This window comes from Rhamphochromis longiceps, linkage group LG22 (genome assembly GCF_057381845.1).
Source record: "Rhamphochromis longiceps isolate RC_006_pf linkage group LG22, R_longiceps_female_GT1.1, whole genome shotgun sequence".
NCBI classification, from domain to species: domain Eukaryota; kingdom Metazoa; phylum Chordata; class Actinopteri; order Cichliformes; family Cichlidae; genus Rhamphochromis; species Rhamphochromis longiceps.
In genome coordinates, this window is record NC_140577.1 from 6,238,819 (window position 1) to 6,256,928 (window position 18,110).

The following is an 18,110-nucleotide window of genomic DNA, read 5'->3' on the forward strand; positions in this document are numbered from 1 at the left end:
CTTTTAACCTCAATACACCTCATTTTCCTTCACCATCATCCCCTCTTCCTCTCTTTTCTCCCTGTTTCTGTTTATTATATTTTTCCCCGTGCGTCACAGAAGAGATTTCATTGACCACTATGAATAACCCAAACATTTATGTGGTTCATGGCTTTGGTGAGACCATCTGGTGTGTCTGTGTATTTCTGCATTTTGGTTTCTTTATGAATAGTGGGAGTTGTGTGTTGATGTGTTTAATTAAGTGAAATTAATCCGCGTTTTTGTTTATGAGAAAAGAAAAAAGCAAATGTGAACAAAAATGACATCGAAAGAGAAGCAAATGGGGAAAACAGATTCAAACTCTGCTGTTTTCGTTGTTGTCGGGTTGTGTAAAAACTTAATTTATTTTATTTGCATGTCTATATGTGTGTGTGTCTGTGTGTGTGAGTGTGTTGGACCCACAGTAGGAATGGATAAATGGTTTGACAGCCCGTTGTCTCCCTTGGGGTAAAAAGTGTGCTTCAGTGACTCAGTCAGTCTTATCTGCACTCACATTACAGTGAGATGCTGTGATTTATGCGCACACTCTGACGTACAACGATCACACATGCACACATCAGTCCTGCGCTGTAAAGCATGCATATGACTTCACACACAAAATCCACTCCCGCACACATGGTTGGACACGCGGATGCGCGCATGCTGTAAATCCAAAACAACCCAAGACCTCCTGCAGCACACAACCTTCACACTTCTTTTGTTAGTGTGACTGCGTTTTACAGCTGATTTTCGGGCTAAATCCCGGCCAGCCCATTCACCTCCATGGTGCAGAATGTAACATATTGTCCTAATCAATCCCTCACACACTAAGAGGCTTTTTCCAAACACACCCGAGGCTAGCTAGCGGTTATAGCTAGCGGTTAGTGAGTGCTTATCCCCTTTTTCTTGTGGTGAGAGTAAGAGGCCGGCTCCCCACAAGAATTTTATCTTTACAGGCACAGAAGCTGGCTGAGAGGGCAGAGACTAAGGGGAGGTAGACAAGAAAGGCCTTGGTAGGATTTGATCCCGGGTCAGCAGGGGATCTGGAGCTTGAATGAGTGAAAGCAGCAGGTCAAGTAAAAAAAAGAAAAAGAAAGAGAAAAGCTTCATTAAGTTACTCCAAATGAGTGTTTGATGGCTCACTGTGAAAAACAACATTTTGACTGCAAAGCATGAACATTTGGACACGCTTAAAATGTCACTCCCAGTCTCATATGATTGTTTATGGATGTTGCCAAACACTTTGAGCTGCTGGATTTGGCCCAGATTGTATTAAGAAAGGATTACAAGTTCTCTGATCCTTTGTCTTTTCATTTTTCTTTCTTATTCTGGTTGAGCCATTTTCTGTCTTTCTCCCTCTGTTGGCTACAAGAATTACAAGTTCATTAAAGTCCTTCAATTTTAAGAAATTTATACAGCAAGTGAATATTTTCTCACTAGGGGGAAAACAACACAACAAAGAGCCTACATGCAGTTTAAAGCAATGTTCTGAGGAGCACTTTTTTAAACCTGCTGTTTTGCAGAATGTGTCTAGCTCAGGGTTTCCTGCACTTCTGTTGCAAGCCTGAAATGCATTTTCTGCAACATCAGTTCTGTTTGGCAGATCAATCTGAAATTCAGTTGACGTCCGGCTCTCCTGTGGAGAGTATTTGAACAAAGAAACCTGATACATGGGTAGGAACACCAATTCTTGTTGGCAAGAAAATAGCGTATCACAGCAGCACAGTGACATTTTGTTACAAATTGATAAAAAGGGATAAAGTATAGGTTTGAAAGGAGGTCTGGCAGCTGCATAGAGCTGAGTCAGTCAATTACAGAATGACGGATGAATGTTAAAAAACTAATTCCTCTTGTCCAGTTTAAACTCTGTGTTCTGACACAGCCTGCGGGTCAACAGGTGGCACACAGTGTTGAGGCATTGCTTGGCTGTTAGCATATGTGTTTGATCTCTGTTTAAGTTTGATCGCAGAGGGCGGCTCTATAGGCTTGTTCTCATTAAACCTGTGCTGGCCTTGTTGACCTTCTCTGCTCCCTCAACACTTTTCACTTCAGCTTGAAAGGAAAAGTTACAGGTGCCTTCCTTTGAATTGCAAACAGATGAAAGGCAAAGTAACCAACCGTGTTCCTAGAGGCTCGCCCCCTAGCGATGTCTCCTGATAGACAAGCTTTACTGTAATGAGGAGGACCCAGGTGAAGGAAGCCTCTGCCTGAGGCTTTTTTACCAAAGACTAATGATTCTGAATTTTTATTTCTTTCTCTTTAAGGAGCTTGTCTCTTTTCTCTCATGGTCTCCTGTTCGTTTAATCCTCTTTCTCGCTCTGTTTTGAGTATAGTTCTCTAAATTATCTATAATGAATGAAGGAGGTTGATCCTTCACAATCATGGCAAACAAAACGTGGGAGGGGAAAATATCAGTCACAGCAAGTGCATTTAATTAAAAGCCCACTGAAAATGCTTTCCTCTCAGATTCTTACCTCTTTTAGTCCCTGTTTGTTCAACTTCCTCTTTTAAATTTATTACAAAGAAATATGATGATATGAATGATTGCATAATCTCTCTTCTCCTTTCTCTTTCTTCTGCTTTCAGAAATTGGGGCTCCAAAAGTGCAAGTTGCGGAGGAGCTGGAGGCGTATCCCACAGAGTCTGTTGAGCTCAGCTGCCAATTTAACGATGGAGGCGGTCTGACCAAGCTCACACAGGTTAGCAGATGAAAGACAACATTGTTAATAATTCCAGAAGTGCTGAGATTCAGAGCTTAAAAGTAAGGCGTGCACTGTAGCCTAATGGACACGCTTATTTAGGGGTCAAATGGCCAGTCTCTCCTCCATGATCTGTTCATTCGACCGGTAACATAAAGACATGCCAATAAGGAAACTCATGGTAAAAGTTTCCAAGAAACTGAACAGTTTAAAAATAAATAGATACAAAAAGTTATCTAGACTGTCTCCGGTAGGAAGACTCAGGTGGCAAAACAAGAGAGACGATAAAAGGAGGAAATAGTTTCTAAGAGAACATAAGTAAGGGTAATTGCCACATGGCATCTGATGTCAAATTGTTATTCTAAACAACCTTTTGAAGGGGCTTCTTGAGCTTAAGGCTGTCTAGCAGTGGTCTCAGAGGATGAGAGGCAATATCTAAACCACATCTCAGGAGAGGAAACAAGGCCAAAGCCATAACAGCATTTCAAAGAGGATGATGAGAAAGAAAAACATTTGTACTGACATATCCAAGTCTTAGATTTATGGCAAAAAGAGAGGGTTGTGAGGAGGCGAAGAGGAAAAAAGAGCGATAGTGCAGTGTGAGTGCAACAAGGTGGTGGGAATAAAGGGTTGAAACGACATTATACAGGTGGATCTGGGTTGGGAATCCCACTACTGCTACCTTGCGACTGAAAACCAGCGCCTTACTGTGTACAACACTGCCACAGTATAATTTTGGTATCATTTAGAGAATCAGTGGCGGTAAGGGAACCGAACATTTTTGTGATGTTGACAGCGTGACATGAAACGAGATGTGAAAAGCTGGAAATGCCCTGACACACAAAATGTCCCTAAACGCGACTGTTACGACCCGTCTAGGGCCAGGCCATAACATGAGCGAGGCACTCGCTTCCCCCCCCAAGACCCAAGCAGTCACACGCAACAAATCCGTTAGATGTGAAGTGATTTATTTACAAGGTGAATAAAGAGAACCAAAACGGGAGTGTCAACACTTCAGGGTGAGCCAAGGCCAAAACAATAAACAAAACAAACCTACACAAATCCCGCACCCCTGACCTCACCAAAATAAAGTCAAAATAAAGACAGAGTCTGACCTCCTTAACCAACTCAAAAACAGGAGAAAACGGGTGATCAAAATAAACGGCAGCTCACCCCTACCCACTCCACTTCCACAATTTTCGCACGTATACTGCAGCCAGCGGCTACCACAGGACTACTGCTGGGTGATGAGGAGAAATGCGAGGACCTCTCCCGCTGTAGCACTCCAGCCTCCTTTTATTGGGCGGGTCCTCCAGCTGGATCCAATCACACCGGGGCAGTAAGTCCACGCACCAATCGGAACAGGGCCCTGGCACAGCTAAATTAACATAGACAAAAACACAGCACCTGCACAAACAAACACACGGACATACAAGTTCGTAACACCCCCTTCCATAAGAATTAAACAATCCTTCTAGTGTTTAATCCTAGACTACAAAATTGCTCTCGACAGGGCGTCCGCGATGACATTTTCCGTCCCTTTCTTATGCCTAATCTGCAGGTTGAAGTCTTGCAAGAGAAGGGACCAACGCATAAGTCTCTGATTTGAGTTCTGCATCTGGGAGAGAAAAACCAATGGGTTATGGTCAGTGAACACTTGAACAGGGATAGAGCTGGATCCGATATACACCTCGAAATGCTGTAGGGCTAACAACAAGGCAAGGGCTTCCTTTTCAATGGTACTGTAATTCATCTGATGTTTGTTGAATTTTTTTGAGAAGTAACAAATTGGGCGATCCACGCCGCAATGGTCTTCCTGCATAAGGACAGCTCCTGCACCAACCGCACTAGCGTCAACCTCGAGCTTGAAAGGGGACATAAACTTCGGGGCCGTAAGAACAGGGGAACTGCACAGTAATGCTTTCGCAGACTCGAAAGCAGTCTGACAAACAGGCGTCCACACAAAAGGCTTCTTCGGACTGATCAAATCGGTGAGAGGAACGACGACAGTGGCAAAGTTCTTACAAAACCCTCTATAATAACCACACATTCCTAGAAATCGGCGCAGCGCCCTTCTCGTTTGTGGGACTGGAAACTCAACGATCGCCTGTATTTTCGCGGTCACCGGCAGTATCTGTCCCTGACCCACCTGTTTTCCCAGATATGTGACGGTGGCTCTGCCAAATTCACATTTGGCTAGGTTCAACGTAAGCGAGGCCTCCTGAAAACGGCTGAAAACAAGAGAGAGTGTTTGTAAGTGGTCAGACCAGGTGGATGAGTAAATGACAACATCGTCCAGGTAGGCATCGCAGTTATTCACGCCCGCCAGTACTTTGGCCATAAGGCGTTGGAAAGTAGCGGGTGCATTACGCAACCCAAACGGCATAACCGTATACTGGAGAAAATGGTCCGGTGTAACAAAAGCAGATATTTCAGAGGCTCGGGGAGTTAAAGGTACTTGCCAGTAACCTTTTAACAAATCAAGTTTGGTTACAAACGATGCCGATCCCACTCTATCAATACAATCCTCCATTCTAGGAAGAGGAAATGAATCAGGTTTGGTAACAGCGTTAACTTTCCTGTAATCATTACAAAACCGAGGAGTGTTGTCGGATTTTGGTACTAGCACACACGGCGAACTCCATGCGCTGGCGCTCGGAAAGGCTAAACCGTGTTCTAAGAGATAGTCAACTTCCTTCTGCATTATCGCCCTTTTCACTGGGTTCACTCGGTAAGCATGTTGCTTAATCGGTTTATGTCCTTCCACATCAATATCGTGGCACAGGACCGCAGTTTGACGAGGGTGATCAGAAAAAAGTGATAAGTTCTTTTCTATCAGATCAGTGATGTCAGCTCGAGCGGGTTCAGACAGGTGGACTAAATATGTGTCTAAATCATTTAAGATCTCCGAATTTTTCAACCGGCCGCTACCCAGCGCTTCACTTTTCTGGAGTAGCCCGTCATCAGAGGGTTCATAGGGAGAAACAGTACTAGCGGCGCACACTGGAGACGGCGCACCCGAAGGACTCCTCGAGTGAAACGATTTTAACAGATTAATATGACAAACCCTAGACTTTCTCCGGCGGTCTGGGGTCTGGATCACATAGTTGTTGTCACTGAGTTTTTGTTCCACCACATATGGGCCAGCGAACTGAGCTGATAAGCTGGACCCTACCACAGGCAACAACACCAACACTTTCTCTCCCGGCTGAAAACTTCTGCAAACAGCTTTTTTATCATAGCGAGTTTTCATTTTAGCTTGCGTATGTGACAGATTCTCTCGAGCTAACTGACATGCAAGGTGAAGCTTTTCCCGAAGTCCGCTAACATAATCCAGAACATTATGCTGAGTTTCAGAAGTTTCTGACAACCACCTCTCCTTCAGAAGGCGGAGGGGACCGCGGACCACGTGTCCAAACACCAGATCCATCGGACTGAATCCCAAGGATTCCTGAGTGGTTTCTCTGACTGCAAACAAGAATAACGGCAGACCCTCATCCCATTCTCTATCCGACCCCGCGCAGAACTTGCGCAGCATAGCTTTGAGGGTTTGATGGAATCTTTCCAGAGCACCTTGACTTTCCGGGTGGTATGGACTGGATTTTACATGTTTTATGTGCAACTCCTCCACAACCTGTGCAAACATTTGAGGTGAAATTCGTTCCTTGGTCTGTTTGAACAACCTTTGGAAGCCCGAAAGTAGAGAAAATTTTAAGTAGTGCTTTTAGCACCGGTTTTGCTTTCAGCGTGCGTAGTGGAATTGCCTCTGGGTACCTTGTTGCTGAACACATTATTGTAAGTATGTATTGGTGTCCGGATTTGGTTTTTGGCAGGGGACCCACACAATCCAATATTACTTTTTCAAACGGCTCACCTATTACTGGAATAGGATGTAACGGAGCAGGTGGAATGGGTCTGTTAGGTTTCCCCGCCATCTGACATGTGGTACAGGTACGGCAATATGCCACCACATCAGCTTTCAACCCTGGCCAAAAGAAGTTGCGCAACACCCGATGATATGTTTTGTTCACCCCAAGATGTCCAGCCATGCTGGCATCATGCGCTAAGCTAAGCACCTGCCCTCGATGTGGCTTCGGCACCACCACCTGCGTAGCACCAGGCAAACCACACCGGTCAGAGGACCACCTCCTCATAAGAACTCCATCTTGCAAAAAATAAGAAGTGGGTGATTCACTTCCTGCACTCTTAGCTGCAGATAGAAAACAGGGAGCCAGTGATGAGTCATTCTGCTGAGCGGTTATCAATGCATCCCTATTCAATTTCTCATCCAGCTCTGGCATCAGTTTCATCACATCGCTTTTTGTTCTGTCACTCTCACGGCTGGGAGATATTCTCTCGTCTGGCGTCGCCATAAACGTGTCAGCAACATCCATAATGTCATCAAATTTGCGTGACTGCGCACGAGTGATTGCACAAACAGGAAACACATTTAACAAAGGGGCGGCAACCTCAGTGACAGAAGAAATAGGCGTTTCCACCACTTCAGGCGGTGGGAAAACTGTCCCACCAGCCAAGTCATTTCCTAAAATAAACGAAACCCCTTTAATCGGCAACTGGGAACTCACCGCAACTTTGACATGCCCCGTTTTCACGGGCGAATGTAAATGGACTTTGTGTAACGGCGCCCGAAGAACGCTCATCTTAATTCCCCAAACCAACACATCCGAATCACAAGCAGTTTTATCTGACAATGGTAGTACACTATCCAACATAAACGACTGATGCGCACCTGTGTCCCGAAGAATAGTAACAGGCACTTTGTCCCCCTCTTCTCCCGTCACAGAAACAAAGCCTTTCGTGATGAACGGTTTAAAACGTGGCTCTATTTCTGCATCCACATGGTGCAAATCACGGGTGAGAGTGGAATGCGATTTAGGCAAAGGGACAACTTTGATGAGACCTACGCCCGCTGGATTTCTAGAGCCTTTGCGCTGCTCTTTCCTCCGGAGCGCAGGACAGACAGCGATTAGATGTCCGGGTCCGCGACAATAAAAACAGTCGCGATTAACACCATCCTCCTGTCTATCTTTCAGTCCTATCTTTGGTGACTTTATCTTCCTTTCCTGTCCCACCCTAATATTCTGTGAGACAGCGGCTGAAAATATAGTTTTGTGGGTGAGAGTAAACTCATCAGCCATCACTGCCGCTTTAGCAAGTGAGGGCACCTTTTGCTCATTCAGATAAATAACTACTTGGTCCGGCAAACATTTTTTGAATTCCTCTAACAAAAGAAGCTCTTTCAGCCCCTCGAAATCCTGTGCTTTACTGGCCTGCAACCATCGTTCAAACAGGCGACTTTTCTCACGGGCAAACTCCACAAATGTCTGATTGGCGGTTTTTTCACACTTCCTAAATTTTTGACGGTAGGCTTCTGGGACGAGCTCATATGCCTGCAACACAGTCTTCTTCATGACGTCATAATCCAGGCTATCTTCAATTGATAAACTGGTACACACCTCCTGGGCTTTGCCAACCAATTTGCATTGTAACAGCAGCGGCCAAAATTCCTTCGGCCAACTTAACGCGGCCGCTATACGCTCAAAAGCGTTAAAATAGGAATCCACTTCGGCCTCACGAAACGGGGGAACCAGTTTAACGTGTTTGGTGATGTCAAAACCTGTCGGGACCGCGGTGGACGTACTAGGATGACTAGAGGCAGATGTGGAGGGCTTTCGCTCCAGCTCCAAAGCTCTGACACGGAGGTGCATTGCTTGTACCTCAAGCTCTTTAGCACGGGCTTCCACCTCCCTAATACGGAGGGTCAAACGGAGATCTTCCGTAGACCGCCCCGCCAGGGGTTCCCCGGCCGTACCGGACTCAGCTGCTTCAGGCTTCGCCCCAGCAGCATCAGGGTCCGCCTCGGCTGTGTCAGAGCCCGCCTCAGCCGCATCAGAGTCCGCCTCGGCTGGTAGCACGTTAACAGGCCCTTTGGCATCCGACCCCGGCTCAGCCTCCGGAGCCACCTTCACACCCCCGCCATCAGGCTGCTCTACAGCTGCCTGCGGGGCAGGAAGAACGCCTCGCTCCACCAACTCTGCACACAAAGCGTCCCTAACCACCGCTTTGCGGGCACCATAGGACACTTGAACATCATAACAACTAGCAATGATAAGCAAATCCGCTTTCCTGCACTTCACAATTCTATCCCACGAAGGCGAAGTAACAAAATCATCCAAAGAAAACTCCATAATTCCACACACCTACCACCCCCACACCCAAGAAAACCGCCAACAGACCAAACACACGCAAAAACCCACAGGAAAAGGCAGAGGACGAGCCCCCAATTCATGTTACGACCCGTCTAGGGCCAGGCCATAACATGAGCGAGGCACTCGCTTCCCCCCCCCAAGACCCAAGCAGTCACACGCAACAAATCCGTTAGATGTGAAATGATTTATTTACAAGGTGAATAAAGAGAACCAAAACGGGAGTGTCAACACTTCAGGGTGAGCCAAGGCCAAAACAATAAACAAAACAAACCTACACAAATCCCGCACCCCTGACCTCACCAAAATAAAGTCAAAATAAAGACAGAGTCTGACCTCCTTAACCAACTCAAAAACAGGAGAAAACGGGTGATCAAAATAAACGGCAGCTCACCCCTACCCACTCCACTTCCACAATTTTCGCACGTATACTGCAGCCAGCGGCTACCACAGGACTACTGCTGGGTGATGAGGAGAAATGCGAGGACCTCTCCCGCTGTAGCACTCCAGCCTCCTTTTATTGGGCGGGTCCTCCAGCTGGATCCAATCACACCGGGGCAGTAAGTCCACGCACCAATCAGAACAGGGCCCTGGCACAGCTAAATTAACATAGACAAAAACACAGCACCTGCACAAACAAACACACGGACATACAAGTTCGTAACAGCGACACGCTGTGATTTAAAAGTTAGGTTTCATGTTGATTAATGATATCCGTGCTGTCAAGCAGCTGGATCGCTTGGATGCAGAGACCAAGCTCCCACCTGGTGTTACTGGTGATTTGCTGTGAAGTGCTGTGATCGGGCACTTGCTCCGGATACAAAGCGCTCTTACCGAGAAGAAGTTGCACTTCTCGATACTCCATCCTCACATCTTGGAAATGGATTCACACTGCAGCAGAATAATGACCCAAACACACATCAAAGGTTCGCAAGCACTTAAGACCAAAGACCAAGGAGTCCTCAGCTCCACTGAATCTTTTTAATCTCATTTGAAGACTGAGAGAGCCAAACATTCCTGACACCATGAGAACCATTCGAACGAACGTCAGATCATGCTGAGATAATGTGGGTTATCAGATTTTGCATAAAACTGTGGAGCCGATGCGGCTCGAGAACTGCTGTCAAAAGGGGGGCAAAGCAAATACAGATATAATCTAAAATTTATGTAAATTTTGTAGAGATTCACTCAAAGCTGGTTTTATCATTTGGCATGAATATTCTTGAGATAAATTGGGAACTAATGCAAAATAGAAGAATGTTTTGGATCCCACTGTACATCCTAAGATGTCTTATTATTTATTGCTGCGTGCATGTTGTAAAGCATGAATAAATTGATAAGGCTTCCATCCATCTCCATATGATTTTATGCTTGGCAGACATGGAGAAATAAAAACAAGTGCAGGAATGAAGATGTACAGTGAGCCTGCTACTTATACATCCACTAAAGCTGCTGTTGTTCTGTTGTGGTACTTGCAAACAAACTGTAATCAGTGTTGTAACAAAGCCCTGCACAAACCGCTGAAAGCTAAACATGTGAAACATCATCTTGTTTTAGCTGCTTGAAGCTTTGTTGACACAGAATCAGAATATATAATATAAAAGTCCGCAGTAGTCGAATATGTACATTTTCAGCAGCCTGAGTAATGGTTTGCTAATTGAACAAATAAAAATCATCAACGCGACAGAGAGGAGGGGATCAAAGCTTTGTCAAGTTTTCCAGCTGCAGATATGAAGAAACCATTCTTGTGCTATGAGGTTTATATTCCTCATGGACCACAATAATGGACCTCAGCCTCCTGCCAGAGGGGAGTGACTCCAAAAGTTTATATGTGGGGTGCGAGGGGTCAGCAACAATCTTTCATGCTCGACTCGGTGTCCTGCAGGCATACAGGTCTTGTAGAGAAGGCAGATTGCAGCCAATCACCTTCTCACCAAAACTGATGACACGCTGCAGTCAGCCTTTGTCCTTGGCAGTGGCAGCAGCGTACCAGATGGTGATGGAGGAGCAGAAGTACACCATCAATGAACTCAGCTGGTTGAGTTTCTGCTGCAGGAAGTACTTCCTCTGCTGTGCTTTCTTGATGAGGGAGCTGATGTTTGGCTCCCGCATGAAGGCCTGTGAGATTATGGTTGCCAGAAAGGGGAAAGACCTCACAGCGTCTATGCACTAGGCAGTCAATTCAGACCTCATCGATGGCTGATTGGCCCATTTATTAAAGGCATAATGATTTCTAGATGTCATCCCCGCCTCTTTTTCTCCCCATCACCTTGTCTGACACACTATCCCTCCAACAAAGGCACAAAATTCCCCAAAAATTAACCTTACAAAAATGTTTGGCATAGCATTGCAGAGCACAGACTGGAATTTTCTGTACTTGAAATAAGAAAATGGTGCACATTTTTAGAAACTCTCTTGTTAAAGACACTCACTGCGTTGCTCTTATTTGTAAACACAAAAATAGTTGTTGTTGTGTCGAGAATGAAAGGTTGGAGCTTAAGAGAGAAATTCAAATGTTACCTAGTTCCTGATCTGACGCACACAGACACAAACAGGTTTTTTTAAAATCTATATTCTTTTAGTCATTGTTGTTTCTATTACTGGTTCTACTTTACTGTTTGTTTTGTGCCGTTAGTTTAAACCAAACTTGGGACAAGGTCTGCAAATGAGCTGTGTGGGTTAGATTTCACTTAAATGTAACAACATTTATAGACACTGTTACTGATAAAAACAAATGCATACATAGATGCACACATAAGCCAAACTCTGTGTGGAGTTGGTCTGCTGATTAGGCTTTTAGAGGTTTTATTATTGGATGCAGTTGGCAACAAAGAGCACCATTACTTTCAGCCTTTCAAAAATGAAATGATCCTCATGTAGAAACAATTAATTCACCACATATGTAAGTTTTTTTCCAATTAGAATTCACATTTAAACTAGAAATGTACATTTTTAAATGATATTTTGGCAGTTTGCATCCATCTCAGAAAGATGGAAGCAGCTATTCAAGTTCCAACAAACACTAAGCCGCCAGTTTGCCACTCCACAGAAAACAGGCAAGGTTACTGACATACATGTGAGCTGAAAAAGATTCAACATGTTAAAACTGATACTTTGGAGCTGATGGAAAGTTAACAGTGTCTGTTTTCCCTGCTAGCAGTCTCTTTGAACACATCCTCGACCACTGTGTCTACTCAGCATGAGATTGTAAATAAATTACCAGCAATCTCAGCTCGAACAATGCTGTCTCTTTCTATTATGCAGTTACTTCCCTGCAACAAACTCCTGCAGTTTGTCAGCAGCAATCAGAAGCGTGATGTGGGACTTTAACTAATCAGCGATAAGTAACTTACGATTACTGGGCGGTGTTAGCTCTTTGCTTTTTTTCTGTCGTAATTTTAGCTCGTTTAATTCCAACTTGGTCTACAGAAGAGAACTGCTCGAGGACACACGGCGTAAAATTAGCTCAGCTGACTATTTGGATGTCAATTTATCTCATCAAGTCCCAGTTGAGCTCGTATCTGACGCCACCTGAACGGTTCAGATGTCATTTTCAACGCCGAGCAGAATAAGCAAAGTGCTACGAGCTGTTTATGAGTTCAATTTGATTCTGTGTGATCTGTCTGAGTTGTGTATGAAATCAATAGGTAATTTGTTCACAAGTAAAATCTAAAAATGCAGACGGGCTAAATTGCCCTCTGTGATATTTTCTCTTCAATCAGCAGAGAATCATCCTCTAATTTGCAATGACATCTGGGTTACAATCCATCATCCTTTTCACAACCTTCAACCTCCTCTGCTTGCTCTCTTCCTTCCATCCTACATGTCATACATTTAATAGATGTTTGCTAAATGTGTATTGATGAACTTTATTCCCTTTGCTCCCTGGTGTACCACTTTAGCGAGCAGTTTGTTATTGACTGTCACTTTGAAAATTGCAGAGAAAAATAAAATCAATTTGGTTTACCATCACAGCGTTCTCCCTCGTGGAAGTGTCTCTCACAGGCCAGATATCGATATCTTTCGCATATTAGAAATCTCTAAGATGATCCTTTTTTTTAAAAAAATTGTGTTTGTTTAAAAAAAGCAGCGGGGTCTTTGAGCGAGCGCCTGCAAGTCTAACAGACATTTAATTTAATCTTGCAGCAGATTCTCGGCTTCTCACTCAGACAACTTTAATTGTACTCAACGTTTTGCTGCTATAAGCCAAATGATTTCATGTTACAGGGACAGCAGTTTGCAATATGTATTCAGAGAAATGTCAAAAATGTTGGCATCCATAAATATTCATGCATGCCTTCTGGTTTACAAACAAACTGTCAGTGTATTAAGGGAAGACGCCGAACAACAGGAAGTTGGTAATTGTTGTCTGAACTGCTGATTTTTTTTCACTACTTACCGACATGGTCAACAGTTGGACCTGTGGCTGCAAACACAGCTCAGTGAGGCTGTTTTAAAACTCTTAAAACCCAAAATGCTACAGTTTATAATAGACTTTTGTTAGTCTGCCAAAGACCCGATGAACATAATTTTAGATTCGGTGTGAATCTAATTAAGTGCAATAAATTCTATTAAAATAACACAAAAGACGATTCTTTAAAAATGATTACTGGTATCCCAGCTTCAAAGTAATCAGTTACTGTAGGAACAAAAGGAACTTCTAGTATTCAATTTGGCTAACTATAATGGGGACAATTTACTGCACATGTAGAACACTACGGCATACGTTAATCCGTGGCAACATTATTAATCTCCTGGTTACAGCCCTCCAGTGTCAGTATTTAAAGACCTCCTCATTAGATGATTGAAAGAGCTGCTGACTGCTTAAGAACCTTGTTAGGATGATGTGAGTCAAAAGTTAGTCTGCTGCACGAATTTATCTTCTTTAATGAGCTATAGTTGTGTACCATAAAAATAAAAGCAATGAAAAGAATAATCGGGCAAACTGTAACCGCTGCCGTTTATAAATTCTTGATTCTTATCAGGTGTCCTGGATATGGGAACCCTCTGACGGGCACAGGGACAACATTGCTGTGTACCACCCGGTGTATGGACAGAGTTTCCCTAATGTGGCCTTCAAGGACCGCGTTGTGTTCCTTCACAACAGTCTGGAGAACCCATCCATCAGGATTTCTAACCTGAGAATGTCCGATGCCGGTCGCTATACCTGCGAGTACGCCACCTATCCTACTGGAAATGAACAAGGGACAACCACCCTCATCATGCTTTGTAAGTGTCCACACAAGATTGCATAAAATCGTTTTCTCCCTCTGATAAAAGCTGCAGGCATTTATACGTTTCAGACACAGCTAAATACGAAGGGTTAAAGCGCATTAAGGTCAGCACTATTTACACTTTTCTGCAAAGGAGAGCTGCGCATAAAACAAGCTTTCAAAAGATGTTCTGCTACATCAGCCTTGACAAGTGCCTTCCCAGCCATCTGCTTATCACAGCTTTCTGAAAAAAACAAGTTCCCACTGGATCCAGAGTCTAAGAAGAAGCAGTTTAAAGCAGCTGACGAGTATTCTCAGGGGTAGATGCTGGTTACACATGGACTGAAAAACAAGCGTGACCGCCAAAAAAGATTCTGTGGCTCTACAGATAATGGCCTTTATGTGTACAAACACTGTTAATTTCTGAGAAGTGGTTGATGAGAGTTGATCAGTACGAAGTCTGCAAGATCCAATAAATGAGTTGTTTATTCTAAGGCTCAGTTTGAGACTTGAGTATGTGCAGTACTTTTCATGTTGTGCTTGTATTTATTTAAACAAAGTTTTGTAGTAAGTTTGAAGCATTGCTGATATGTTGTTATTTTGTTACGTAAATTGAGAAAACAAGTAGTTGATTTTTATATTCATACTTCTGATGATCTGGACTTTTCTCAAGAAATGGACAAGATTACTTTGATTTTTGATTGTTAATGCCAGGTTTAATTACTTAAAAACATGTGTAATGTTATTATTACATGATTGTTAAGCTGTAATTAGCCAGTTTCAGTCTCTTCTTGTGTAAACTTTCTAATATGGAGGCATATGTGCCAAAGCTGTGCGCGATATGGGACTGTGGTGGGGTTGATATGCTCTGCCAAGATCACTGTTCCTACCTCGGGGCATTTAGAGACATATGCTGAGAGTATAGTTCTTTTTTTAATTTCTCGTTGAAAATCACAGTTTAGTTCATAATAAGTCAGTTTTTTTGTTCACTTTTATACTGAATTTTTTCTTGTACATATGCTATATTTTTAAGTAGTTTAACAATGATACAGCTTTATGTAATTTTGCCTCTGTGTCTACACCGTCACACTGGCTATTAAATCAAACAATGAAAATGACATTGCACACTTTCAGCTTTAATTCAAGGCATTCAACCATTGTATAGGAATTAAAGCAATTTTTATATATTTTTCCCTGATACTCAGGTATTCAGAGTAACTGATAAGCAGGTTCATGGCCAGGTAGGAACTGAACAGAGAAAAGATCTGGAGTTTATTTCAAGCTTTGAACTTGTATTTGGTATTTTTTCACTGGAATCTACAACATTAGGTCTTAAGAGATGTCAGTGTAAGCTGCAAAACCTCGATCAGAGAGATAGCAAAAACCGCATGCTTTCAAACTGATGGTAAAGCACTAAAAGGTTTCTGTTGAAAGTATTATTATCTTTTGAATCACCTTAGTTTATCCAATTACTTTTGAGTCTCTGAAAATGGCAGCCTTTGTATAAAAAATTTATTTAATTTCACTACTCTTAGCACTTCATGCAATTCTCCTTATCAGCGCCTCAAATTGAAGCAGAAAGTCTGCATGTCCCTTGTGAAACATCTTAACTGGTTTAGAATCCAGTCCAACTGGTTTAGAACTTTGCTTGTGAGCAAGAAAAATTACAAAGTGTTACAGAGTGTATGCAAAAGGAACTTTGTGATGGTGACGCAGATGCTGAGAGCAGATACAGCAGAGAAATCCTGCAAAGGGTCTGCTCTGTACAGCTGTTTGTGTTTGTTATGGGGCTGTGTGTGGACATGAGATGTTCAGCTGTTGCTTTTGTTGCTTGGTGCTTTTGTTGGCTTGCTTACTCAACTTTGTCTGGACGATTAGTATTTCAGCATGAAACAAGTTCAAAACATGCTCTGCCCTGATAACTTATCAACAGACTCTGATTCTGTGCATAAACACAACATCAGCATCCTCTGCTATCAAACTCTTAACACCATTGAAAATGCAAAAAGCAGTTTAATTGTTCAATGTTGTGTTTGGCAAAATAATACATTTAGTTATTTATTGAGTCCTTATTGTGATTATTCGAAGACAATGATTAACATAATCTCAGAAACCTTGTATTTCAGAAATCAGACTGTTATTTACTTATGTAAGTAAAAGTGGCTGATAGGGCTGCATAATAATCACTGTCTTTGACTTTAATTATAACTTGTACATGTTACATTCAGATCACATCGTGAGCCTCTACAGTGCACTGAATGAAGATAGATAAAGATGTCAGCGCTGCATCCCACTTCGTGTTTGGATCAGATGAATGGAAAAGGAAAATTAAAAAAACAAAACAAAAAACTGTCTTTGGTTAGCATGAGATTTTACAGGGAAATGGAGATTCAGATTCAGAGGACAGACTTAGATCAGCGGTACGAGTTGCAGCAGCGATGATGACACATGCCTCGTTGACATAGTTAAGGTACTAACCCTATTGTCACGGTGCATGTTAAAACATGGCCCTTGTTCTGACAGTCAAATATGGCCTATGCATATGCATGTGTGATTACCATAGTTTTTAGATCAGCGTGACTTTTTTTTTTTTTCTTTTTCTTTTTTTTTTTTCTAAATGACATCAGAAACAGCAGTATGCGACATTACGTGATGGCAGAGCTTCAGTTCATCCTTTGTCTTTTTTTTTTTTTTTTTTTTTTTAAATAAATAGGACAGGGGGAATGAATGAAAGAAAACCAAAGGGGAGAAGAGACGGTGAGAAGGGGGGGGAAGAGAGAGAAAAAAAAAAAGAACTCCTGGGTCACCTGTATGGAGAAAAAAAAAAAACAAACAAACAAAAAAAACAAACAGAGGAGACAGCAAACAACAAAGAGCAACATAATAATAGAGAAAACAAAGCACCATCACAATAAACTAGCTAGTCATAGATATCAATATTTACTAAATAATAAACGATATTGTGCAGCACGCAAGATAGACAGCGCACAGTGTGCTTTGAGGTAGCAGCCAAGAAAGCTTTAGTCCGCGTCTGTGAATACCCATGTGTGCATACCTGTGTGGATCAGCATGCTTGCATTCCAAAGGTTTCTCCATGTAATGATCTGCTAGGGAGTGTGGGGGGGCCACAGCCCCGTCCTCCAGGGTGTGAAGCGGGTATGGAGGGGATCAAAACTCCAGACATCCAGAGGCCCCCAGAACACAAGAGACCATGGAAGACCAACAGAGGGGCAGCCGCGCCACTGTCCCAGTAAGAGCTGAGGAGAGTCCCAGATGAGGGCTCGCCCAGCAGCCGCGGAGCAGAAGTCAGGGGGAGTTGCAGTGACGCGCCCGTGAGCTCCGCCGGCCCCCAGCTGTGCCTGAGTGACCGAGCCCCAGGCCGAGAGGCCGGGGGCACCCCACCTCCAAAGGGGCCCGAGCGAGCCCCAGGCCCCAGGCCCCGACAAGCGGCCGCCATCAGCGTGACTTTAACTCTCTTCACAGCACTTCATAACGTCAGTGTCCACTGCAGCTCAACGTTTAATCAGCCTTGAAATCAGCAGAATTTGTGTAAATCCACAGCTTCTGTGAGAATCATCACATTCTTTACTTTTCCTCATATCAAAGTAAGTTAGTTATATTTGTCTGCACATTCATGGGTGGACAAAAAGCAGAAGCAGAAAACCGCTAATAAAACACACCTTTAATCGTGTTATTTTGCCAAGATATCCCCCAAAAAAGGTTTGCTTTGCACCACCTGCGCAACCACTTAGAGCCAAGAATGTGAAACCTGAAGGAATGCTCGCGTTACCTCAGCGTCTTGATTTCTGAAAGTGAGTGGAAGTTTAGTTGCTTCTAACAGGGGACACATCCTGTTTGTAATCGTAGACAGCTGGTGTTATTCATCCACCCACATGTCCTCCCATTTGCACTCCGCTTACAAAGGAATCAGATGCTGCTGTCTTTCTCTTTCA

General features: G+C 43.4%; 1 protein-coding gene across 3 annotated transcripts in view; it reads left to right on the forward strand.

Moving 5' to 3' along the window:
* pvrl2l (PVR cell adhesion molecule related 2 like) overlaps window positions 1-18,110 on the forward strand; it is a 376,118-nt gene that overhangs the window by 150,731 nt on the left and 207,277 nt on the right. For all 3 annotated transcript variants that reach the window (XM_085395491.1, XM_085395490.1, XM_085395489.1), the window contains exons 2-3: window positions 2,605-2,717; window positions 13,930-14,173. In XM_085395491.1, the coding sequence (XP_085251617.1) occupies window positions 2,605-2,717; window positions 13,930-14,173 (357 nt within the window). The remainder of the gene's footprint in view (window positions 1-2,604; window positions 2,718-13,929; window positions 14,174-18,110) is intronic.